At 41.7% G+C, this 26,392-nt stretch overlaps 3 protein-coding genes across 4 annotated transcripts in view; 2 read left to right on the top strand and 1 right to left on the bottom strand.

Moving 5' to 3' along the window:
• LOC133402446 (ubiquitin-conjugating enzyme E2 Q2-like) overlaps positions 1 to 6,989 on the top strand; it is a 12,150-nt gene extending 5,161 nt beyond the window's left edge. For both annotated transcript variants that reach the window (XM_061676145.1, XM_061676144.1), the window contains exons 7-13: positions 1,416 to 1,476; positions 1,566 to 1,656; positions 1,743 to 1,801; positions 1,900 to 1,948; positions 2,036 to 2,131; positions 5,143 to 5,209; positions 5,294 to 6,989. In XM_061676145.1, the coding sequence (XP_061532129.1) occupies positions 1,416 to 1,476; positions 1,566 to 1,656; positions 1,743 to 1,801; positions 1,900 to 1,948; positions 2,036 to 2,131; positions 5,143 to 5,209; positions 5,294 to 5,325 (455 nt within the window). In that variant the 3' untranslated portion in view covers positions 5,326 to 6,989. The remainder of the gene's footprint in view (positions 1 to 1,415; positions 1,477 to 1,565; positions 1,657 to 1,742; positions 1,802 to 1,899; positions 1,949 to 2,035; positions 2,132 to 5,142; positions 5,210 to 5,293) is intronic.
• A 1,876-nt stretch (positions 6,990 to 8,865) lies between these two features.
• On the bottom strand, positions 8,866 to 15,421 carry scamp5a (secretory carrier membrane protein 5a). Its single transcript, XM_061676146.1, has 7 exons — positions 15,253 to 15,421; positions 14,463 to 14,551; positions 14,250 to 14,369; positions 12,951 to 13,107; positions 12,767 to 12,868; positions 11,038 to 11,155; positions 8,866 to 10,964 (listed from the first exon to the last, which is right to left on the bottom strand). Exons 2-7 carry the CDS (start codon positions 14,467 to 14,469, stop codon positions 10,776 to 10,778), a joined length of 693 nt encoding a protein of 230 aa, XP_061532130.1. The 5' UTR covers positions 14,470 to 14,551; positions 15,253 to 15,421; the 3' UTR covers positions 8,866 to 10,775.
• An 825-nt stretch (positions 15,422 to 16,246) lies between these two features.
• On the top strand, positions 16,247 to 26,011 carry parp16 (poly (ADP-ribose) polymerase family, member 16). Its single transcript, XM_061676980.1, has 7 exons — positions 16,247 to 16,317; positions 18,834 to 19,030; positions 20,444 to 20,581; positions 20,665 to 20,871; positions 22,038 to 22,209; positions 22,301 to 22,445; positions 24,332 to 26,011. The coding sequence occupies exons 2-7, from the start codon at positions 18,842 to 18,844 to the stop codon at positions 24,465 to 24,467; spliced, it is 987 nt and encodes a 328-aa protein (XP_061532964.1). The 5' UTR covers positions 16,247 to 16,317; positions 18,834 to 18,841; the 3' UTR covers positions 24,468 to 26,011.
• Positions 26,012 to 26,392: the final 381 nt, after the last annotated feature.

Below are 26,392 nucleotides of genomic sequence, written 5' to 3'. Positions count from 1 at the left end.
TCTGCCCAAATGTGGATATTTCTGATCACCCATAACTTGAGAAAACACCTTGCAGTAAATTGCAGATGTTTCTTTGTAGTTTTGACTGTGCAGATACACACACACACACACACACACAGCATTTATTATTATTATTATTATTTTAATTGATGTTCATCCTGTGATTAAAACAGAAGTTACTCCCTATTTACTCAGTACTTGAGTAATTAGTTTACTGTGTACTTTTTACTCTTATACTCAAGTGATTTTTTTGGAGCACTACTTTTTACTTTTACTTGAGTCACATTATTGTCAAGCAACAGTACTCTTGCTTGAGTACAATGTTTGGCTACTCTATCCACCTCTGCAGCGGACATCCTCTTTTGCTACTCTTACGTTTAAGCAACATTTTTGCTCATCAGATCAGCCCATGTCGTATTTGTTGCACTGGTCTTTTCTATTTTCGCATTGAAGTGCTGTGGGTCGTGGCCCCGGTTGTGATCCCAGCGGAACCGCAAAGCACACGTAACATCAGCGACAAGAGTTGATCTGCTAGTACATCTTGTATTAATTAGGAAATGCGCCTACAATTCTCTCCTTAGTTTACGGATGTTAATGTTAAATGTATTAAGCGACGGAGCGATATTGGGGATTATGCCATAACACAGAATGAACTAAATTCAAATTCAGAAATGGCCGATAAAAACAGAAAAATATTGTACTTGATATTTTCCTGGAGGATGCATTTGGGATTAGCCTTTGAAGTTGGTAATGGTGAAAAATGAAGTGAAACAGACAGTGATTTTAGTCAATTCTTTTCCAGAATGAGAGTGCGTAAAGAGGAGGATGCTATTCATGTGCCACAGCTTGAAGCAGGCATCAGGTGCAGGTGGAGGTGGGCCTGGCTCAAGTTGGAGGCCAGAACAAAAAAGCAAAGAAATGAGGCAAATTTAATTGTAATCTTAAATTTGTACATCATCATGTACTTGAGCGGTATAAATAAATATTTTTCTGTGTGAAGAAAATGTTTTTATTTTCCCTTATTGTCCTCTTCAGAGTCTTCCAGATTGCTTCATTTATGTTAAAATCAATTTTTTAAGAAATCGACTTTTTCATGCCTTTGGTGTTTGCATGTCTGTCACTAAAGGTCCACTGTTCTCCCCCTGTTGGATAAGATTAAGGGGACATTTACAGTACGTGAGAAAACAATTCAGTGTTATTGAGACAACTCAGAAAGGCTGAGAAAGTGTGCAAGTTTTACCCAGTTTTTCCCAACATGAAGGCCATTCAATTCGTATCATAGGCACATATCCATCCATCCTTTTTTATAGCTCCTTGTTAGTTGAACATTTTTAGGTGGTTGTGTGTTTACACATTTAAACAGTACTTTCTATAACTGTGTGTGTGTGTGTGTGTGTGTGTGTGTCACTTCACAGGTATTTATTCAGTGGAACTCGTCAATGACAGCCTTTATGACTGGCATGTCAAGTTAAGGACGTAAGTCAGGAAGACTCACTTCTAGTCATTATGTCCCGCGTATGTATTGTGTGCTCTTGATAATTTGAGCTTTTATTGTTTTTTTACAGGGTAGATCCAGATAGTCCGCTGCATAGTGATTTGCAGGTCTTAAAGGAAAAGGAAGGCGTGGACTACATTTTGCTCAATTTCTCTTATAAAGTGAGTTGTGTCATTAGCTCTGTCGAATTTGTCTTTTTAGTCTAAAGATTTGTGTCAAAATTTGTATTCTTTTCTTGGTATGACAGGATAATTTTCCTTTTGACCCACCTTTTGTGCGGGTTGTCGCTCCTGTGCTCTCCGGAGGGTGAGTGTGTGTGCATATCTACTCCTGTTCAGTTTGTATACAAATTGATTTTGAGACACTATTCTCTAACTTGTTTTGTATTATTGTTATTATTCCAGTTATGTTCTAGGAGGAGGAGCCTTGTGTATGGAACTTCTCACTAAGCAGGTGTGGAATCGAGCTTGTGTCACGACATGACTATGATTTCCAGAAGATTAACATTAATGCTTTTTTTTTTTTTTTTGTGTTTTGCAGGGATGGAGCAGTGCCTATTCCATAGAATCTGTTATTATGCAGATAAATGCAACTCTAGTGAAAGGAAAGGCCAGAGTTCAGTTTGGGGCCAATAAGGTGACACAATCTTGTATTAATCAATTATTGCTTTCTATGTTAGTCTTTAGTCATGCTTGTAGCTTCACATTAACATGCGCAGGGTGATTATGTTGATGTGAACCATTTCACTCCTACTGATTTTACCATCGTAACCATTTGTAAAATGTGAAAGACCCCACACTTGAGGCCTGATTTAGTAAGATCCCAAATAGCGCGTACTAAATTGCATGTTCATTCACTCTAAATGATTGTGTGGGCTGTTGGCAACATGTAAAAGTGGTGGAAACTGCCATATTTAAATGTGGGTTTTGCGCTACGGGTGTGTTTGTGGTGATCTTCCAAATGGTTTTCACCATTTAGGAGAGCACCGCAAACGCAAAATGAAGTTTGAAATGATGGAATTGGAAGTGTAAGTCGAAGACAAACCAACATTGATGAGTTACAGAAAAGACATGTATCACTCTGATAATTTTGGGAAAGTCAGCAACTGCATAAGAGCCATGTTTTGTTGGATTTAACGCGCCCTGAGTGCCCATCCTGTGTAACATAGCATTTAAAACTGAGGACAGCACACCCGAAAAACTACTTCGGGACAGGTTAGTGCCAGACAATTGTCACCGTGCACTAAAATGTCCCAGATGCAAGGAAATGCAAGTTTTGTCATCGTGATAGGCTCCAAGTCAGCCATGGAATCATTCAGAAGCAGAAAATGGCATAACTGAGTAGACTGGTATACATTACAGGCCTCTCTCATCTTTTTAAGTGGGAGAACTTGCACAATTGGTGGCTGACTAAATACTTTTTTGACCCACTGTATGTGTGTGTGTGTGTGTGTGTGTGTGTATACATGTATGTATATATACATAACATGTATGAGAGAGAAAAGACTGGCCGTGTTTTCTTCCGTGTCCACCATAAATACATTTCAGGATGGTGTCTTTGAAGCAGGGCTGTCACGAGCAAATCTTTTGAGAATCCATTAACTTAGTTATTTCGTCGGCTTTGTCAATAACATACTAAGTGACAAATGGAAACAATTTTTGGACACATTGTTCAGTCCCAACGGTCTGTTTTATTGGGCACCATTTTATCGAGGTTCCACTGTACAGGTTTTGGAGCACCATACAGTCTGCTGCCATCCAAGCAACATATTTTATTTTAGGGACGTCCTAGCTTATTTCCGCAAGACAATGCCAAGCCGCAATCTGCACGTGTTACAACAGCATGGCTTCGTAGTAAAAGTGTGCGAGTACTAGAATGACCTGCCAGCAGGAAAGACCTGTTCTCCCATTGAAAATGTGTGGCGCATTATGAAGCGCAAAATACGACACTGGAGACCCCGGAATGGTGACCAACTGAAGTTGTACATCAAACAAGAATGGGAAAGAGTTCCACCTACGAAGCTTCAACAATTAGTGTCCACAGTTCCCAAACCCTTATTGAGTGTTGTAAATAGAAAAGGTGATGTAACACAGTGGTAAACATGCCCCTGTCGCAGGTTTTTAGGGACGTGTTGAAGGCATCAAATTCAAAATGAGTGAATATTTGCAAGAAAACAATAAAGTTGATCAGTTTGAACATTTGAAATGTCTTTGTATTGTATTCAATTGAATAGCAGTGGAAAAGGATTTGCAAATCATTGTATTCTGTTTTTGTTTTACACAACATCCCAACTTCATTGGAATTGGGGTTTGTATATCGGCCTTTGCATACTCCATTAGGCTGACGATTACATGGGGTCCTCGGTTACAACGTAGCTCCGCTCCTCAGGTGGCGACATAACCCGAATGTGTGTTGAATTCAGAATGCGCCTTAGATGATCACTGGCCTACGCTATTGCGGAGGTCAAGTCTTAATTCCATGTAATTGTATGAAAAACATTCCAAGGAAATTAGTCTAAAACGAGCCAATGAAAAACAGTAAGTACGGTGGTAACTGAGCGGGCCTTCTTGTGCATTGTGATGACCATTTCTTACGCCGCTGTCCAAACTAGTTCGTTGCACACTGTTCGTAACCCCCTATGTTGGTACTGTCATAAACTGAGAACCAGCAGTCCAGTGGTACCTCACTTCACAAGTGACCCGACATACAACCTTTTCCGAGGTACAAGCCATTTGTTCGGCCGATGTTTGTTGTTGTTGCTGTTATGTTTTGTTTTTTTCTTGTCTGGGCTTGCAAGCAAAGGTTGGAGTTGTGAGCGTGAGGTTTGATGGGAGCAAACTTCGCAACAAGCAGCAGTTTGGAAAATTGGGTAAAATTCTTCAAAAAGGAAAATGGCCATGTGAAATATTCTGTTTATTGCCACTCCCACATGAAATTTATTATAAAACTAAACCTAAAACAAAGAGAATTACATGTGTGTTTAACCAAACCATTATGAAAGTCTGCTAGCCTAATGCTTATGCACAATGCAAAATGCCATAGATGAGCGAAATATACGAGGATTGACAATGCAGTAATTACAAATATTTGAAATACAAGCGGTAGCAAAACTTGCAGATAGAAAATACACAATACTGACAAATACTCTTTCTTTATGCTCTGTGCAACACTTTGCAACTTAGTATTCTGTATTTCATCGTCAACTCTGTGTAGTATGCCTGTATGTATTCTACTGCCCCTTGGTGGTTTTAAGAAAAAGGAGCAGCACAATGTCCATTGAATTATCATGATGCCCAAACTGTTGAATTCCTTAATTATGTTTTTGCTACAATTTTTGTAAAAATAAATTACAATACTGTAGAGTGCTATTTTTCTCATTTGAAAACTTTTCCCCAAAAACGTGTTGGTGTTTTTTTGGGGGACGTTGAAATGGAATCGTGACATTTCCATTCATTTTGATGGGGAAAGATGATTTGAGATACGAGGGATTTGTGTTGTGAGCGATGTCGTGAAATGAATTCAAACACTTAGTTTTTTCTTTTAGTCTGCCTGCGAAAAGACGGACAAATAAATGGCAATGAAAAAAACAGTGGTCAAAAGTTGATGATGTGTTTTTCTGCATCTAATTGTATGTTTTCGTCTCATAGAACCAGTACAATCTTGCCAGAGCACAACAGTCATACAAATCCCTTGTGCAGATTCACGAAAAGAATGGTACGTGAACTTTGGTCACTGACTCGGGATCAGTCCTCGCACAGATGTTCGGACGCACTATTGAGGTTTTTTTTTCTTCTCCAGGCTGGTACACACCCCCTAAAGAGGATGGATAAGCAGCGCCGATCACTATGCACTGGGAACATGGGTCAAAGTGTCTCATTTTCTTTTGAGTATTTTTCCCCCCATCTGACTTGCTGGGAGTGCATCACGTTTCTTGCAGACCCATCTGGTTGGTTCATCTGACAAGTATTCCTTCGTATGATGTGAGGGCGTTACCTGCCCTGTTCATATATCTTCGATTGTCCTTTCTCCAGTCTGAATGTGGGGGGAACGTTTCTTCTTTAGCTGCTTACGGCAAAGTGGACTTTAAATAAGAGTTTTAAAAGTCGTTCTGAAGCCCTCAAAGTGGCACGTCACCTCACGTTTTAATTGATTTTGTGTTAACAGGTACACAGTTACTGTTTTCAAACGATTTAGTAAATGTTACTTTACATGAGCATCCTAGACAATAAATGAGCCAGTTGTCATCGTTTGGATGGCTATCTTTAAATTAAAATGACCTGCCACTCTATCTTTTTAAAAGAGCTGGGGGAGCATTGGGAGACCGTAAGCGATGGGTTATCGTCGGAGAGGGTTGGGTTGATATTTTTAAAAATGACTCTGGAATCTGCTCATTGTTGATAAACAGAGCATGATGCTTTTAAATGAACATCATGCCATGTTTCAGCAGAAATAAAAACCGTCAAGGAGCTCTTTTGCCTTATTCCTGTCCATCATCCCTGCTAGTGTTCTATTAGTTACAGCAGCAGGGTTGATGTGGTTATAGTTGCAGTGCCATGCTCAGTTGTGGCCATGAACATGGATTTCATCCCTCTTTACTAGAGTCCCACTGGAATTGTCCTCACAGAGTAAACAAAGGATGTTGGGTTAGTAATTGTGGAATTTGTTAGTCCTGGCATACTTTGCTTGGCGTGGTTTGCACCTTTCCATTTGAGTTACAAGGCCACAACCCTGTTACATGAAATAAGAGATGAGTTGAGTTAACCTGTAGGGAATGAAAGTAATATGGCTGTCCTTTATCGGTACGATATGCAGATGTGCTTCTGTGTTGCTTTCGGCGTGAAAATTGAAAGGATTGCTGATAGTGTAAGAATGTAAAATTTGTCTTAAGTTGGCCGTCGTCACTGCTTTGAATCAAACTTGGAAGTAACCTCCGGAGGTTTTAAAGGCGACACGGACTAATTACACGTAGGAGGGAACTCTCTGCTCAACTTCTGATCACGTTTCAGACACAATTTAAATAGGCCTATAGCAACACAAAGGATCGTGGCTCACCATAAGTCCCATTGTAATTGCATTACAGTTGATTTATAAATGCCAACTGGAGGACGGCTTCCTGCGAAGCACTGGAATGTAGCTCTGGTCTGGCAGCATTGTTAGTTTTTCATTGTGTGCTCACCTGAGAGAACCGTGATCAGCTGGTGTGGTTGCCTACCCGCCGATGCCAAAACTCTGCTCTGAGGGGCGACATGAGAGATGATTGAAGATGGAAAGTCATGCAGTGGTGAATGGACTTGCACACTTTTCTAACTGGACTCTTTCGAAAAGTGGAATCTCTTTAAACCAACAAACAGATGATGATGGCATCCGGCACGATTTGCTTGCTTTGGTTTTCAATTCCTTTTATTTTTTATTTGTTTTCATTTAAAGACATTTTGACCATGTACAGTAATTTGTAAACTTGCATCAAGTTTATGAATAAAGAATTTTACGATTATTGCTGTTTCACTAATTTCATTTTATATATAATGATATATGTGTGTATATATATATATATATGTATTTTTTTTTTTTAAATCAAGAACTGAATCTTTAGTGGTGGCCAGTATTGCAGATAACATATTTTGCTTCAATTTTATTATCTAGCGGCACGGTGGACGACTGGTTAGAGCGTCAGCCTCGCAGTGCTGAGGACCTGGGTTCAATCCCCGGCCCCGCCTGTGTGGAGTTTGCATGTTCTCCCCGTGCCTGCGTGGGTTTTCTCCGGGCACTCCGGTTTCCTCCCACATCCCAAAAACACGCATTCATTGGAGACTCTAAAATTGCCCGTAGGTGTGAATGTGAGTGCGAATGGTTGTTTGCTTGTATGTGCCCTGCGATTGGCTGGCGACCAGTTCAGGGTGTACCCCGCCTCCTGCCCGATGACAGCTGGGATAGGCTCCGGCGCGCCCGCGACCCGCGTGAGGAGAAGCGGCTCAGAAAACGGATGGATGGATGTTTACAAGCATTTGTTACCAATCCCCCTTTGAAAAGAAAGGTAATAGTTGAAAAACGTGTTTTTATAGGCTACTGATTTCAAAACTGGGTATTCATCAATGTGCTGTGTGTACTGTAATTACAGTATGTGAGGTAATCTTTCCTTTATATGGGTGCACAGTCGTAGCAGCCCTCCGATGGAAGTCACAACTGCGATGTGGTCCGTGACAAAAATGAGTTTGACACCCCTGAACTACACTATGAAGACAAATGTAACCAGGCCCCCATATTTCCACCTGAAGAACATTGGGGCAATTTTATGCTTCCAACTTTGTGGGGAAAGTCTTGGGAAGGTCCTTTTTTGTTCTCCAGTACACAAAGAAAAATTAAATGAGTTGATCGAACAACTTGCACAGGACTCTAACCCCAAAGCCATTAATGTCAGGCTGGAAATTACACACACACACACACACACACACACACAGCGCTGAAATAAGTATTTAACATGTCACCATTTTTCGCAAATATATTTCCAAAGGTGTTATTGACTTGAAAATTTCACCAGATGTTAGGAACAACCCAAGTAAGACAGTAGAACAAATCAACTCATAAATTAAGTTGTGTGTAATAATGTGAAATGACACGGGGGGGGAAAAAGTATCGACCACGCCAACTGGTATTTATTTAATACTTTGTACAAAAGCCTATGATTGCAATGACAGCGTCAAGACTCCTCCTGTATGGAAAAACTAGTGGCATGCATTGCCCATCATGAGATGTGTCTTAACTCACACCTTGGCAATGAGACCTTTTTGTAGGGCATCAATTAGGACTGATTGATGATTCATTTGCACTGACAAGGGGCTGGATTGCTGTTTGATTACTGATAAGACTTTTGGTGTTGTCTTGGCTTTCCATGCCATTTTGCACCTCGCTTTCATCACGTGTTACTTTGTCCTTGTGTCATTTCACATTATTTATTATACACAACTTAATTTCTGAGTTTATGTGTTCTACTTTCTTTGTATGGTTGGATTACTTGGGTTGTTGCCAACATCTGGTGAAATGTTCAGGTCAATGGCACCTTTGCAAGTGCCTGTATATTTAGTGAGAAAAATGTTGACGTGTTAAATACTTATTTCAACCGCTCTGTGTGTATATGTATATATATATATATATATACACACACGCCCGTGACCCTAGTGAGGATAAGCGGTCCGGAAAATGTATATATATATATATATATATATATATATATGAAAGATGACAAAAGGTTCTAAATGAGGCAAATCCACAAATCCCTGAATATTTTCAAACATGCAATTTAATCAACAGAACACATGCACTGGAAGATAGTCGAGTTTATGTGCATAGAAGACAGGTATTCCAACTGCAAATTGCAGCAAGAACTGTTTAATATCCATTATGATAGGACCAAATAATACAAAAGTAATACACCAAAAAATTATTCCTCGTGTACCTCCCGCATGGAATCACTGCCATCTTGAACCCACCTCATTTGAATGTTTTACACAGCCCCACAAGTTATTTTATATTCATACTTATTTAAGCTACAGTACATGATAATACATATCAAACAGTGAGCAACACACTTGGGAACGTTGGAGGAAATGGCTTTTCGGAAACTTTGAAATGGAGTGCGTCAGCTGTTCAATGCACTGCAGTGTGTACTACAAGCTCACACATTGCCTTTTTGCACTTCATTGTGCGTTTTAAGAACAGTTGACCATGTATCTGTTAAGCTAGCCGGCGGACATGTAAGGTAAACACTGAAAGTACACCAGTGGTTTTCATTTTAAGAGCGGTCCCATTCTCCATCTTAAGTCCAAATACAGGTTCTGATTTCATTGTACACGTGGAACCATTTGGCGATTGCTCAACAGTTTTGGTTTACACTGAGCATCTATGTCAAGAGGCAACTTATTTCAAATGTATTTAAAATAGGAAAGACAAAAAAAAAAACAGCTATTACCGTACTCGTAATCTCACCCAAATATCATCAAGTTACACATAAAAGAACAACTGAAAGGTTAAACAAACTACATATAAAATACCGCATTATCACAATCAGACACGACAAGTCACGTTTTGGAAATAACAAGCAGTCAGTTACATATTTTTGTGCATTTCATTCAAATCTAATAGAGTCACTGGCATTAACCATCTAGGGAATCTTGAAGATGTTTGGATCTGTGACCACTGACAGAAATAATCACTTCCATTTTAACCTCATTGAGATTCATATTGTATTTTCTTCATTATAATTATCATAGTACACCTACTTGTGGAATTACGACAGCCAGAGAATGACAATGATAGCCATAGCTTGAGAAACAAATACATTTCTTCAAGCATTCACAGGAAGGAGGAGAATTTGTCAAGAGAGCGAAAACTGATCACGCACGGCTATGACCACCTACAACATCGACTATTCACATTTTATGTCCAACTTCCAGATTCAAGACGCTGATTGGGAATGTGCGGCTCTGCGGCCCTTTTTACGGTACGCATTTTGAGAGGTAAAGCACGAAAACTGGGATAATGAATGGTATGGAGCCATATTATCATAAATTCTATAGTCTGCCATAAAGAGGGCGGGCCCTTCCAGCATACGATCTTTGCTTAAGATGCTAAAATGTATGTTTGACATTGCAGCATAATGGAGTCTTAAGCATTAATATTGTAAAGTTGGTTATTGTTCATTTTTCAATAGCGCCCCTGCCATAATGAATTCATACAAGCTCGCCTGGCAACCTTAGCGTAGCATCAGGAAACAACATCCAAAGGTTACAAAATTGGTGTTAAAATTCTGAGCAGCATATATCATTCATATGACTTACAGTAAGACTGTCATACTGTGGTTGTACAGTTTTGTGGAAGAATATGTGTGCGTTAAATCCCCGGTGTTCTTGGTCTCATCCTTGCTATGCTAAACTAAGTGAAATAATCCTCATTTTATCAATGTCGCGGCACTTGTTCTGTTGTTTGGGAATTAAAGTCAAACGTAAACAAGCTAGATGTTACATATTAAATGCCAGTGTTGATGATGTCAAGATGTGACACACGGAGCGATTGAGTCCCTCTTCACTGATACAAAAAGTAACTTATTCACACGGATGTTCAATAAATGTACAGTACATTTACACCCAACACTTGTCCCTACATTATTCTCCTTCTCATCTTGTGACGTGATTTCTAACAAAGGGCGCCTAATTATGGGTTGTGTAATTAATTCATCCCTTTTTCGTATCTCTTCTCCAGAAGAACCTGTCCCCATGTCCTTGTCCTACATGGGGTCATCGTAATTGTAGGTGGGCGCTGCCGAGTACTGGTTTTGCTGCATGGCTCCCTGAGCGGCCCCCACTGCTGCCTGCTGAGCCGCCTGCTGGACGTGGGGATTCTTCCAGGCCCCGGTAGCCCACTCCTCCTGGGCTTTCCCCAGACTGCCGCCACTGCCGCGGTAGAGGTTATGCACCTAAACGAAACAGCATGTAAATAACGAAAACCGAGTAGGAATTTTGAACTGCGATTTAAACTGTGTGAGTAACCTTTGAGAGGGCGATGAAGGAGAGCACCGCTACTGCAGTAAACATCACAGTGGGGATCAACATGACCACGGCTGAGCCGATGTTGGTGCTGAAGAAGGTGATGGTAGCCAGCCAGCCACTGATGGGACACAACGGAACAGTTAGTGCTTTTCACACATTAAGACTAACAGACATTGCTTAGGTTAGTCAATTGAGATTCATCCCTCCATCCATCCGTCCATTTTCTATACCACTTGTTTAAGGTCGCGGCTAACTTGAGCCGATCCCAGATGACTTTGGGTGAAAGGCAGACGACACCCTGGACTGGTTGCCCGTCAATCACGGGACAGATTTCGAGAGACAACCATTCGCACTCACGATCATATAGTCACTGAGTGGGAAATGAAGCCACGTTGCCGGCACCAAATATACCACTATAGCATCAGTGACTATGAATTAAGATACTCTGGGGAAAAATATATATATATATATATATATATTCAACGGTAACATCTGCCTCACACTGTTGTTCCAGAGTTGAATCGTTTGCGTGTTTTTTTTAGAAGTTGCTCATAGGTGTGAATATCAGTTGTGAATTATGATTTGTCTACATATTGCCGATGTTGCTCTGATACAGTATGTTCCCTGTGATTGACTGGCTGTCAGATCAGGGTGTACCTCTCTACTTGCCCCCGTGTCAGCTGGGACAGGGTTTTTTGTATTTTAAGGGGTCCCCAAGACGTCCCCTAAAAACTCACTCGGAATAACCCCCTGAAAATAGAAAGGAAATTGCCACCAGTTTTGCAGATCGATGCAAAATGTGGCGTCCATCATAACAGGATGCACGAAGAAGTCTCAAGGACCCATGCATGGAACTGAGCAGGAAGTCATCCATTTTTGTTTGAAGCAGCAATTTTAGGCAAATTACATCCATACACCCATTTCCCCTACCGCTTGTCCTCACTAGGGTCGCGGTGAAATTCCAGTGTTCCTACTTGACAAACTCCTCCTAGCCAATTTGCCCAAGTGAGCCCCAGTCGGAAGGAGGTATCCTGACAGATGGGGGACGCTAAATTACAAAGACATTTAAGCGGGGCATCGAAGTTGGATGATCATTGCAATTATTCACCATGAAAAGAGGGGTGCGAGTGCTGGCTGATTTAATTATATTGAGTTACCAAAAAAAATGTTTTCGGTCTTTTCAACTGATTTAGGACAATTTTATATGGCTGAATCTGAAAATCACATCGGTTTCTCTTGTTCAGGTCAGGCTTTTATACAAAGTTTTTTTTTTTTTTTTTTTTTTATAAATCTGAATTTCTTACTAAATCAATTTTTTTTTAACATTTCTCATCTGAGATAGGTTTTTAAAGAGGAAAGAAAATCGCTTTCTAACAGCTTATTAATCAAATGTTACAAACTTCGCTGACTGTAAATTGAATAGATGGCCATTGATAAAAGTATCCATTTTCTATACCATCCTCACTAACGTTGCGGATGTGCTGGAGCCTATGCCAGATGACTTTGCGCGAGAGGGGGGGGGGGGGGTCTAACCTGAACTGGTCGCCAGCCAATCCCAGGACACACACAAACAACCATTGACTCACATTCACATCTATGGACTATTGAGAATCTTTAGTTTGGATATGCCTGCATTAGATTGTGCAGGTGGACATAACATTGTGGCTGGTGAGTGTATTGCCATACAGCCCATTAGATATCTACAGGTACAACAATTTGAAAATCTTACCATACTCCCCAACCCGGAATTCCAACGCTCTGGATAATACTGATCACAACCTGGGCCATGAAGACGAAAAAGAACGCCATGAAGTTGAACGAGCTGTCAGTCCTGAGGGGAGGAAACGGTTGAAAGTCAGAAACAAGCACTTTTTTTTTTCAGGGCGGCGTGCATTTAAGTGGAAGTGGCTTACTTGAAGGCCTTGTAGATGGGCCTGAACCAGCAAACGTATGAGCAAGGTGTGAAGAGGATGAGCCACAGGAAGGCCATGCCAAAGTTGGTGGCTCCACCCCCACCACACATCCATGCCAGGCAGCCAATCAGATTAACAGCCAGTGTGGCACTATTCACTGTTCCAGAAAGATTCAGTCAACTGTTTAAAAACTTTGTTGGCGTGCATTGGTCAACGAAAAGCACACACGACATGCATCTTATGGACTACAGTGCTGCCTGCCTTGAAATGCCAGTTTAATTTGTTCAGTGACCACGCTTGTAACTCAAAACACTCATATGTCAAATTATCTTTCACCATTGAAATTGACTGAAACGCCGTTATGTTCCAGCCTCCCCCGAAAAAACAGAAAACATGTTTTTCCATTTGTTTTTTTAATAACTGCCACTCTATAATACTGTACTTTATAAAACATACAGTATTAACATACTAGAACACACAGAATTAAACAGTGGTTGCCATATTTTGTGCTTCAGCTCAATTAAAATTGTGCTGCTCAGTCTGCTGTGTGCACCATGGCTTCCGGGAGGCAATATAATAAAGCCATAGGGCGAAACCTGAAGACGGTCGCAGCTTCTCACTAAACCGCGGTAATATTCCTCATTCTTTGTGAGGATAAAGAATATATGCTTGTGAGTATTGTTCTATTGTCTGTATGCACGTGTTGCTCCACCATTTGTGTTCAAATATCCGTTGCTAAAAGGGTCATAACGCTGACGCTGTGTGTTAGACCGTCCATGGCATTTGGCATCGTTTGTCATCATTAGGCTGAACGGACTTTCCTAACACAAAGCTGTGTGATTGTTTTAAATTGTTTGTTTGAGGTTTACTTTGGCAGTAACCTTCAACTGGGAGTGGCATTGAACATCTTGAAGCCTCTTTTTGTTTTTTTTAATTATTGTTCACTATGTGTGCCAAACTTCGACTTGTGAGGCGATTTGACTTATGTTCACTACCGCCGTACAGCGCTCGTATCTCAATTGTCTTGCTCTTAAGTCAAAGCGGAAAAAAGCCAAACGACAGCTCAACCGTAAGTTATGTCGCTCGTATCTCACACTGTGTTATTCTATTTTATTTTACCTGCCCGAAAATATGCTTCAATCAATATTGATGTGAAACAGCTGAATGGCAAATGGAAATCAGACCTGCCACTCTGGTCTTGCAGCTACACCGGACAGTGTTTTGGGGAAAACAGCTTGTGACACACACAACACACATGACACAGTCGCTCCACTATAGAAACGAGCAGGGAACACTCACGGATCCACAAGTAGTAGATGCGCTTGCACATGGCGCGACGCTGGTCAGGGATCTCATTGAAATCTTGGTAAAAGCACGGCTTGAGGGGGATGAATCGAGGCAGGGGAGGGAAGTTGTTCTCTAGGATTGCAAAGACATACTTCAGTGTAGCAGTAAAGGCTGTTGCATGGTGCCATCATATTCTTGACGCTTTAGTCCTAAGCAGAAGCATACCTGCCATGGCGAGACTTGTGTATTTTCCTCCACTTGGGGGACAAAAATAAATAATAGCTTTTCGATCAGCTGGCGTAAAAACAAAAGTGCTAAGAGAGAGAGAGAGAGAGGGAGTGAGAGGGACATAGAGAGACATAGCTGTTGTAATGGCGTGCACAGGCCTTCTTGTTACAGATTTTCCGCCCCCTACAAATAGATGCATCCATCCATAATAAAGTCTCTTTCCTTGTTTGTGCAGATGACTGAATGAATGAATGACTGAATAGTGAGCACATATGAAAGCTGTGTAATACAGAGGACAGATTGTAGCAATGTGGCCTGGTGTACTGAAACGGGAACAATGGTGATATACAGGCCAACCGGATCCACATATTGCACAATATTCGTATATAGTAATTTAAGAAAAAACGCTACATTATTATTGTGACGGCTAAGAGAGGACATGTTGGTGCACAGCATGATGGATGCCATGAAGGGCATCTTTCTGCCTCCGAATATTAAACTCTCTGCAGAACCGAACCGCCAAACCTAATCGTTGTTGTTTGTTTGTTTGTTTTGAACATTATGATGCCGAATCTAGATTAAATGCGTTTTTCTGTAGGTGATACTGCAGTGGGAAACCGTGCATCTCGATGCCGGGCGATGGGAAAGCGCTGCCCTTCAGCCTGTGCGTCACGTCGCGGGTGCATCGGTGCTTCTTCCCCCGGACAGCGAGATGACCGAATCCGGTTGGATTTGAACGCTTTTCTACAGAGTGGATGAATGGAAATATGTGCGTAAAGCGCCTTACCTTGTCTTGGGCGAGTCGCTAGAATCTCGCGGCTTCTTTAAAAAGCATCTTATAAATGTCTGTTCGTCAAAATGCACGTTTTGGAACGGACAGATCCGACAGAAATGTACCGCTGGGCTTCGAATGATGGGTTTGGGAGAAAGAGGCGATCACGTGATGTGGGGTTTCCTTTTTTCTTTTTTTCTCTTTTTTTTTTTTTTTTTTTTTTTTTTTACTCCCAAACCTCGCTCATGGCGGCCTGGATTCGCTGAGTGCTGCTGGCCCGAATCGACCAATCACGAAGCAGTGCAGCAGTTGTGGTGGAGATGATTACACAAGCAAACCTGATTGGGTGATTGCCAGTGACGTCACCATAGTGTTCACGTGCTAACTGCGGACGAGCTAGCTACTAGCGGACTTAATTTATTGACAAAATACACACTACTCGGCCCGAAAGCCTCAATAACTTTATGTTATGTTAGGGGATATGTTCATCTAATATACGAGCCTATTTACCTTATATTGGTAGCTATAGGCGATAATAGTCGGAGAAAATAAACCAGTTGTCATTGTGACCTTACCGGCATTGAAAAGGGCTGAACGTTAATGTTTCATACGTTTGACTGCAATAAAAGCTATTTCGTCACAAATCACACATATGAAATGTATGTGATTAATAGGGCTTCAAAAAGAAGCCCTATTAGCCCTATTATTCAAAAAGAAGCCCTATTAATTGGGACAATTTCTTTTCATATTTTCAGATCGGGAAACAGACATACTGAATAGTTCTAGCGTCACACTCGGGTTGCATTCAGGGCTCATTTGCAGAGTACGATTTTAGACCATCAATTATAGATACGAGAATGATACCACGAAGGTGGGTAAAGGAAAATGGTCAAAGTGTCCACACATTCAACACAACTGTATATCTCTTCAAATAAACTACTTGAGCAGCACGAGCATTCGTGCAACAATCCGTTGCGTTGCACATCGTCTCTTTTTCACGGCAGTCAGTGAACGCAACAGTGCCATTGGCTGACGTTAGCTTTTCTCAGTCAGGGCTGCTATGAGTTTAGAGAACTTCAGGTAAGGCCACTTGAACGCAGTACGACTTTTCTCTGTCAGCAGAAATACGTTTAAGTACGACACAAGTGTATTTCAATGGCATACGTCTTCAGCAGTGAGTCGCTAATGTTGTTTACGTCGCCAGGGTTAATGGGCATCGCGAGACTTGTTGTGACCGGTTGCATTAGCGGTTAGCATTTGAAGCTAAAGACACACTAACGCCATCTAAACACATGACAGTGATATCCACTAAACCTATGAACATAACCATAGACACAGTCAGCACTTGTGATCACGGATACGAAGTGCTGTATTGTTTGCTGTAAACTATGGCGTAGCCAAAAGCAGGAAGCTGTTCTGTGCATGTGATGCAGGAAACAGCTGTTAAGACAACTCAAATAGCTTACTAAATCCAAACCAAATGTTTCAATCGGTTATACAGGTGGCATATGGCTAAATGTATTTGGGTCCAATCTATAGATTATACACTACTCACAAAAAAGTTTTGAATATTCGGCTTTGGGGTGAAATTTCAGGTTGACCCTAAAATGCACTACAAGCTTTGACCAGTGAACTTTAGCTTCTCTGAAGTATTCAATGCACATGCCCCTCTATTTTTCTGTGCTCTAAGTAGGAACCGAACGGCAAAATTCACAACACGTGTTTGATCCATGAATCAACCATTACATTTCCAAGCACGTTCACTTCCATGCCTTTCTGTGAGTCTTCCAGTCTCTCTGTTGCAACCTTCTGATGACACTCAGTCCCGCTCTAATGCCGAGATCAGACAACAGGATTTTAGCCCAGACATTGGACCGATTAGCTATCCGGGGCGATTTCCCAAATCGGGCCCGACATATTCTGTTGGGAACGACAAAACCTGTATTAAAAGTACGTAGACATACCTCAAGCTCTTCTTGAATGGACAGCCCACTCCCAAGCATTGGTGACAACACCACACTTGTCCTCTTTTTGTTCTTTTCTCCAGCTTGGGTTCTGTTCTTTACCCATCTTCGTCCAAACCCTTGGACCTTGATTCCCGAATGTAAGGCACACTTTACTTTCATCGGAAAGGAGAACCTTAGACCGGTGGCCACCACTTGGCCCAGTTGAGACGCTTCCTACAGTGGCTCAGGCTCAGAAGTGGCTGGACCCCCGAGGAACCCGACAGTTGTAGCCCATCTCCTGGATGCGTCTGAATGTGGTGGTTTTTGAAGCTGTGACTCCCGCCTCATTCCACTCTTTCTGGATCTCTGCTAGATTCTTGAATCTTCTCTGTTTGATAATCCGCGTTTGAAGCCCACGGTCATCTCTTCTGCTGGTGCATCTTCTCCTCCCACATTTTGTCCTTCCTTCCATTAGACTTTCCATTGATATGCTAGAACATAGCACTCTGTGACCAGCCAGCCTCCTTTAGCTATGAACTTTTGTGGCTTACCCATCCTATGGAGAGTATCAATGATGGTCTTCTAGCCAGTTGTCAAGTCTGCAGTCTTCCCCATATTGAACCAAACTGAAGCAATTTAATGACACCTGGGGAAACCTGTGCAGATGCTTTGAGTTTAGTAGATTAGTATGTGACACTCAGTTTAAAACATTTCTGACCTGCAAAATCTGGGCTGGTTCACAGTATTCTATTTATTTGTTTATTTTTTATTATTATTCCTGATTTTGTGGGTTTTATGAGATGGAAGCCCAAATTATGTTAAAATAAACAAATAAGTACTTGAAATTGTGCCCCCTGAATCTACAATCTATGAAAGTTTAACTTTTGGATGGAATTATGGAAATAAAGTTTAACTTTAGAATGGAATTATGGAAATAAACCTTTCCGCGATATTACATTTTTTGGGGGGAAAGGGTCTGTATGCGGGTACTGACAAACTGCTATCCTATCGATGTTAGAGAACAAAAAGTACCGAAACATTAAACAGTTGGCCATGTGCATTCAGAAGTTAAGAAAAGGTCAAATTACGTTAACCACCTGTAAAGGTTATAGTGCATCTTAGGTTCATCCTTAAATCTACGAGCCTAAAAACTCATATGTGTAACTATTGCTCTGTAGGCTTTCCCACGGGCATAAAGCTGCATGGATACAGTGAGATAAGCAAAATCAAAATAAAAGAAGGCATGATGAATGGTATACAACGGCTGAAATATGTATACAGGGGCTGAAATAAGTATTTAACACGTCACCATTTTTCTCAGTGAATATATTTCCAAAGGTGCTATTGACATGAAAATTTCACCCCATGCTGGGAACAACCCAAGTGACCCATACATACAAAGAAAGTAGACCAAATAAGATCAGAAATTCAATTGTGTGTAATAATGCGAAATGACACAGGGAAAAAAGTATTGAACACACCAACCGTTTCAACTGTTTGTTGGCAATGACATATTTCAGCCGCTGTAGCTACAGTGAAACGGGCAACAGTGAGACAGTAGTGAGCTTGTCTGCCTCACAGGTGAGAGGTCATGGCTCAATCCCATTTTTCCACTCTGTCAACACCGAATTGCATTGCTTCTCTTCACAGAGCTGGGAATGCAGCCGCCGCTCCCTCCTGAGGTCGTCCGAGAGCTGGTGTGCTCCTGCCTGCACAGAGATCCTGTGGCAGCCGATCTTCGCTGCAGCCTGTTTGTTGCTGCTGCTCAGAACTACAAGAAGGACTCTTTGCTTCGCCCTTTCCCTCCCCGATATTTACATGAGGGCAATAAAGACTTTGATGCACTGGTAAGATGTGCACAATTTAATTCTGGGCTTTCTCTGGGTACTCTGGCTTCCTCCCACATCCCCAAAACCTGCTTTATAGTTTGTTTTTTGAAGACTCTTAATTGCTGGTAAGTGTGAATTGTTGTTTGTCTTTATGAGTCATGCGATTGCCTTGCAACCAGTCCAGGGTGTACCCTTCCTCGCATGACAGAGTGAGCTGAGCTGGGCTGCAGTTACCACGACCCTAATGAGGATGATGGATGGATGGATAGTTTGCAGTGTTGTAGAACTGCAGTGCATTACAGTGGGAGTTATTTTGCAATATTTTGGTCAGTATTTATTTTACTGACAAAAGGAGCAGAATATCTGAAGCTCCTTCCAAGTATGATGCAGTGCAGTGCTGGTCTTGGCCATGCCAAACATCTATCCATCCAATTTCTTTAGTCCTTGTCGTCATAAGGACACCGTGGACTGGCCATCAGTCAATTTTAGAAAACCTATAGATAAACGACCCCCGGAACTAAGGCAGATGTGCTAAACAATAGGTCACCTTGCTGCCCGGTGCATTCCATCAACAATAATAAGATGTTAGATTATGATAGATCTATTTAAATATTTTCCCCTGCACCTCTTGTATTATATCCCATGAAATTGTCAAGGTGTACCCGATGTTATGCCCGGGCAGTGTATGTATATTAAAGGAGAGATATATTATGCTCCATCCAGCTCGGCACAGGCAGGTCACGGCGAGCTTGATTCGTCCATCGCGCTTGGTAAGGCATTGTGCCCATAAGAAAACAATCAGTATAATCCGCATAGCTCCACGATAACATATGAGGCTATCCATCCATCCATCCATCCATCCAGCCATCCATCCATCCATTTTCTTTACTCCTTATACTCATTAGGGTCGTGGTTGAGCTGGAGACTATCGAAGTCAACTTTGGGAGAGACTCGAGAGGCAGGGTACACTCTGGACTGGTCTAGCTAGTCAATAGCAGGGCACATACAGACATTTAACCCAACATGCATGTTTTTGGCGTGTGGGAGGAAGCCGGAGAAAACCCACGCGGACACGGGGAGAACATGCAAAGTCCAGTCAGGAAGGCCAGAGCAGAGATTTGAGCGCTGAGCCTCAGACTTGTTAGGCAGTCGTACTAACCACTATTCCCCTGTGCTGCCAGTGAAAATTTCCCTCGAAAAACAGACAGAAAAATCCACCATATAGTGGTATCGCGATGGATGATGACTTGTCATACAATTACAAAGTCAATTTTCCATCATAAGAACCTTTTAATGTCAGGGAAAATGGGGACAAGGATGGACGCATCATTGATGTCACTCATATTCTGGCAAATAAGTAAAAAGGTCGCGAGTGTATTTTCCTTGTGGCGATCTGGTCCATGAAAGAGAGAACGAATGGTGTGTGTCTAGTTGGCAGATGTGAATTCCTTCCCCGGGGTGAGAGCGATCGTACGACTGCGGCCAGGCGAGGGAGAGCACCATGTGGCCCTTGCACACTGGATCCTCTCTTCCAAGAGCTTTGCTGTCAAGACACTACAGAAGGACGAGGTACAACAGATTGAGCGCAAATGCACACACTTCGGCTTTTGCAACCAATAACTTCATTTATCCGTTGTGCCACTCTCTACCAGTACGCCAAACTCTGTGCCATAACGCAAGACCCCAGCGTTTCTGCTCCTGCGCCAGACTTCCTGTTCGAGCTGGAGTACTGTGACCAATTGAATGCGCGCTTTGAACGGATGAGAGAGGACAGAGATGTCTTCTACGCCTTCCACGGGAGTCGCCTGGAGAACTTCCACTCTATCGTTCACAACGGCCTGCACTGTCACCTCAACAAGGTCAGCGAGGACGTCGGCTCCGTGCGAGGCACTTCTCCGCTTGACTCGCGACGAGTCGCCTGTTGTCGACTCAAACTTCTCCCGCTCGCGACTCTTGAAAAAGGCTTGATTCATTTTGTCGGTGTGTTCTCAAGGTTGGGAAATCATTGGAAAAGTGCCTGTTGCCTTCCCCCAAAATATCGTTCTTCTCCCTCTGCTATTAGAAAAAAATAGTTTTCCACATTTATAGCCTTTTACCAAATGAAGTAAAAGGATCATTCAATTTCATTGTGTTTATAAAGTGGAAGCTTCCACTTTAAACGCTTCAAAGGTACTTCGTTCGGAAACGTTCAGCAAATACACCTCCAAAGTCTCCCACAAACTTGTGTGAGCATTTGCACAAACTCGGGGGCGCGTCTAAATGATTAACTACGCAAGTATTCTTTGCTTTTTCTTCGGCTTTTTTCAGGATGACAGTAAATCGGAAATGGAACGTAATGCCACGAGCGCAATCTTTTTGTTTAGTTTCCGAAACCAACAATGCAATTTACAGTGAATACAGTTTCCCCCCCCCCCCCCCCCCCCCCCCCCGTCACCACAGTCCTATTAACCTCCACGATACACTTTCTTTACTCTTAAACAACTTTTAAACTCTTAAATACACAGTAGTACTGTGCACATTTGATTCCTTGTAATGTGTTTTAATGAATTTTTCAAATTTATTTCTATTTTTTTGTAACTTGTAACCCTGTCAACACAGGGACTATAAACTTGGAACTGTATATTCGTCTTCAATTACATAATGGTGGCCCTGGGATTAAGAGTCGCATATATCTTTGTTTCGCAACGCTGCAACCGACAACACTAAAACGCCGTTAAAAGCGCTCTAAAACTGTGGGGAAAAAAACAAACTAGAATGCTCTCCTTAAAATGCGTAACAGTGTGTTTCTGCAAGGATGTTATTGTTTTGGGGCACTAAAAGCCCCAATTTATTTATTATTATTTATTTATTTTTTTAAATAACACAGATATCTGTACCTCTGCGTAAATACAGTACTTTGTGTAATGTGTAGTGAGTACCTTCGCCACCTATCAGTAAGGTGCTGGACACGTTAAGAAATCGACGAGCTTTCACCGTCAACGTCACCTGCAGTTTTGATTGTTTGCTTTTTGCATGTGACGTGAAGAACTCGGTGTTCGGAGAGGGGACGTACCTCACCAGCGACCTCAGCATGGCTGTCCTCTACAGTCCCCACGGCAGCGGCTGGCAGGAAAGCCTCCTGGGCCCGCTGCTCAGCTGCATCGCCTTGTGCGAAGTCATCGATCACCCGGACGTCAAGTGTCAGGTGAAGAAGAGAGGTGGGTCAACTGCGCGTCGTGCCGCAAACGTAGAGCTGAAAAGTGCAGCGTTAAGCTTTGTAATCTCACGCGCTCGTCTCGCCCGTGTCAGACTCTGAAATGATTGACCGTCAGCGCTCGAGGACCAAAAACAGCCAGGGAGGAGATGTGCCGGAGAAGTACTTTGTGGTCACAAACAATCAGCTTTTACGTGTCAAGTACTTGCTGGTTTACTCGCAAAGGAGACACATGTCTAGGTAAGAGGCTGCACAGAATCGCAAAGTAAATATGTGCTGATACTTCACTTGGTACACCTGCATAAGTGTACAGAGAGGTGTTTTCAATATTTTGGTTATCTGACTTTGCCATATGGGAAGCGCAGAACTGATCCACTTGTTTTTTAATGCAATAGTGTAACATATGAGCTTTGCAAATATATACAGTATACATATTTTGGGTACGGACAGTTTTCAGACCCCCTTCAATCTTTCACTCTTTGTTATATTGCAGCCATTTGTAAAAATCATTGAAGTCATTTTTCCCCCTCATCAATGTACACACAGCACCCCATATGACAGGAAAAAAAACGGATTTGTTGAATTTTCTGCTGATGTATCACACAGCCATAAGTATTCAGACCCTTTGCTGCGACACTCATATTTAAGTCGGGTGGTGTCCATTTCTTCTGATCATCCTTGAGATGGTTCTACACCTTCATTGGAGTCCAGCTGTGTTTGATTATACTGATTGGACTTGATGAGGAAAGCCACACCCCTGTCTATATAAGACCTTATGTCAGAGCAAATGAGAATCATGAGGTCAAAGGAACTGCCTGAAGAGCTCAGAGACAGAATTGTGGCAAGGCACACATCTGGCCAAGGTTGCAAAGAAAATTCTGCTGCACTTAAGGTTCCTTAGAGCACAGTGGCCTCCATAATCCTTAAACGGAAGACGTTTGGGACGACCAGAACCCTTCCTAGAGCCGGCCGTCCGGCCAAACTGAGCAATCGGGGGAGAAGAGCCTTGGTGAGAGAGGGAAAGAAGAACCCAAAGATCTCTGTGGCTGAGCTCCAGAGATGCAGTCGGGAGATGGGAGGAAGTTCTACAAAGTCAACCATCACTGCAGCCCTCCACCGGTCGGGGCTTTTATGGCAGAGTGGCCCGACGGAAGCCTCTCCTTAGTGCAAGACACATGAAAGCCCACATGGACTTTGCTAAAAAAAAAAAAAAAAAAAAAAACATCTGAAGGACTCCAAGATGGTGAGAAATAAGATTCTCTGGTCTGATGAGACCAAGATAGAACTTTTTGGCCTTAATTCTACGCGGCCTGCATGGAGAAAACCAGCCACTGCTCATCACCTGTCCAATACAGTCCCAGCAGTGAAGCATGGTGGTGGCAACATCATGCTGTTGGTGTCTTTTTCAGCTGCAGGCACAGGACGACTTGTGAGCCTAAGCACACGGCTAAAATAACGAAGGAGTGGCTTCAGAACAACTCCGCGACTGTTCTTGAATGGGCCAGCCGGAGCCCTGACTTAAACCCAAATGAGCATCTCTGAAGAAACCTGAAAATGGCCGTCCACCAACGTTCACCATCCAACCTGACAGAACTGGAGAGGATCTGCAAGGAGGAATGGCAGAGGATCCCCAAATCCAGGTGTGAAAAACTTGTTGCATCATTCCCAAAAAGACTCATGGCTGTATTAGCTCAAAAGGGGGCTTCGACTCAATACTGAGAATCAGGGTCTGAATACTTACGGCTGTATGATATTTCAGTTTTTCTTTTTTAATGAATCAGCCAAAATTTCAACAATTCAGTTTTTTTCTGTCAATACGGAGTGCTGTGTGTACAAAAATGAACTTAAATGATTTTGGCAAACGACTGCAATCTAAAAAAAGAGTGAAACATTTAAGGGGGTCTGAATACTTTCCGTACCCACTGTAATTTACCACAGCTTTAATGTGCTGTTGGCGTTTGAACATTGATTTTGGATCTGCTTCAATTTAACTTGTGGAATTATTTGTACGAACCCAAAATAATTCGAGGTGGTTTTTTTTTTTTTTTTCATATTTATTTATTTCATATTAATTTCAATTATGTGACACGATCCTTGGTGTCTGTTGCTGTTTTTCCTCATCGCAGACATTCCCGCAACACCTCGTGGTTCCTCAGGCACCACTTTGCCGTCATGATGAGTCTCTACCTTCTGCTGCTCATATTTATCGGCGCGTTCAATTCGAACACCTTCATATCCTTTTGGAACAGACGCTTCAGCTGACCGACCGCATGAATCACAGACTCGCTCTTCATCCACTGTGCCTTCCTGATGGGACTCTGACCGGGGGGCCTCAGTACCATTGACTGCAATTTTTGTTACCGTTTTCCCTCCACACAAGCATTCTCTTCTTATGCAGAAAAAGAAAATTATTAGACTATTTGCAACTGCGCAGCATAGAAAATAAGTGAGTTTTTTGTTCATAATGGAATTGAAAACTGAGACCTTGTAGCATCTTTTTCTTTAAAAAACTTTTTTTCCCCTCAATACAGTAATCCCTCTGCCATGAAGCAGGTTGTCACGAGGTCAAATTAAGGGTGAGCGAGCACCATTTATTATATTATTGTTTTATTATACACATACACTTGTACGACAGTTTAAAATGTTTAAAATGCTACTTAAAACATAGCTTGTGCATTTTCTAAAGATTTTACGATGGTGAAAGTTTGACCATGGAACACGAGCGCAAGCCATTATTTCCTACGGGAAAATGTGTTTCGAAATCAGAACAAATCACAGGATGGTGTTCGCCCTCAGAGGTTCCACTGTAAAAAAAAAAAAAAGTAGAGAAGTACTCACACTTTTTAGCACAAGTATTGATAATCTATATGGCAAAAGTACTGATTCGACTCCTTAAATAAAAGTTAAAAAGAAAACGTAAAGACTGAAATGTTAGGCAATTATATAACTACACTGTAGTTTTGATTCCTAGCTAGCTTTGGCTAAGGCTTTTATGCTATCCAAACAGCATGTTGTCACAGAAAACAAATGCTAAATTAGCTAATGACAATTGAACTAATACACCATATCTGTTTAGACCTAGATTTGTTTAACGCCAGAAGCTCGTGGTTTTTAAGCTTCGTAGAATCATTTCTGGAGCCAACAATTGTCTGAAATACGGTCATGGATGGAGAATATCTTGCTTCTCCAAATCCGTTGCGTCAACGCAGTTCATGCTCCCTGGTTCGTGTTACTTCATGTCACTGTTATCCCAGTTATTTTCTGCCTTAAAAATCCCCAAGATGGTCAATCACAAAATTAAGGTTGACTTAATGTGTGTTTGTCTTTTTGGTTTCATCTGCAGTTTACAATTGAAAAATGTACTTAGGTACAGTATAACAAAGTATTTGTAGTGTGTTAATTCCGGCCACTCCTAAGAAATGTGCAAATAGTAAGATGTTAGGCATATCCTACTAAAAGGGGAGTAGCAGAATGCTAAATGTTGGCTACAAGCTCGCACAGACTCAAATAGCGCTCGCTGCCTGCAAACCTCATTTGAATCATTTTCACAGTTTGTTTTATTACACTGTAGCTTTTGTATTTTACTGTCGTACAAGGACTGTGATGATTGTAACAAATTGTTGGCGAATGCAGGAGAGGCTTTTGCCTAAGCGTAAAGTAAGTCGGCTTCTAAGGACGCCTCTTTGAATTATGTCGTCATTTTTTGTACTACTTCCAGCAATACACTATTGTAATCCAGTCCTGTATTACACCAGGAATTCTATATACTGTCATGAAAATAAAATGTATTCAGCTCTGCTCTGCTATGTGGTGTGATCTTTTTGAAAATGGAAACTAAACATGGCATTTGACTGCACAGTGAACTAGTGGTTCACAAATCTGCCTCACATGGGAAAGGCGTTTGAACCACGTATGTTCTCCCGATGCTTGTGTTCCTTTTCTCTGGGTACTCCAGCTTCCTCCCACTAATCAGGGATGAACAAGCGTTTGTCCTCAAAGCCCACATTTTATTTTTAAAACAAATAGAGGCAGCAGCTCATTTGTAGATAAAGGAAAAGCAAAAAAAAAAAAGCTAAAATGTATGTATAAAATATATTACTTTTAGTAGTAAAATTATTTTTATTGAATTGTATGTTTTATATAATATATATATATATATATATATATATATAGTTTTAATGAAATGA

The sequence above is a fragment of the Phycodurus eques genome, chromosome 5 (assembly GCF_024500275.1).
Source record: "Phycodurus eques isolate BA_2022a chromosome 5, UOR_Pequ_1.1, whole genome shotgun sequence".
Lineage (NCBI taxonomy): Eukaryota > Metazoa > Chordata > Actinopteri > Syngnathiformes > Syngnathidae > Phycodurus > Phycodurus eques.
This window is presented reverse-complemented; position numbering and strand designations above follow the sequence as displayed.

Excerpts from the sequence above, each read along its gene's own strand:
- scamp5a (XM_061676146.1), bottom strand. Across the intron at positions 13,108-14,249 it reads CATCTACTACTTGTGGATCC|TGAATAGTGCCACACTGGCT; the intron begins GTGAGTGTTCCC and ends TTTCTGGAACAG. Across the intron at positions 11,156-12,766 it reads ATTCCGGGTTGGGGAGTATG|TGGCTGGCTGGCTACCATCA; the intron begins GTAAGATTTTCA and ends GTGTCCCATCAG.
- parp16 (XM_061676980.1), top strand. The coding sequence starts at position 18,842 with ATGCAGCCGCCGCTCCCTCCTGAGGTCGTCCGAGAGCTGGTGTGCTCC. Across the intron at positions 19,031-20,443 it reads ATAAAGACTTTGATGCACTG|TTGGCAGATGTGAATTCCTT; the intron begins GTAAGATGTGCA and ends GTGTGTGTCTAG. Across the intron at positions 20,872-22,037 it reads TGCACTGTCACCTCAACAAG|AACTCGGTGTTCGGAGAGGG; the intron begins GTCAGCGAGGAC and ends TGTGACGTGAAG.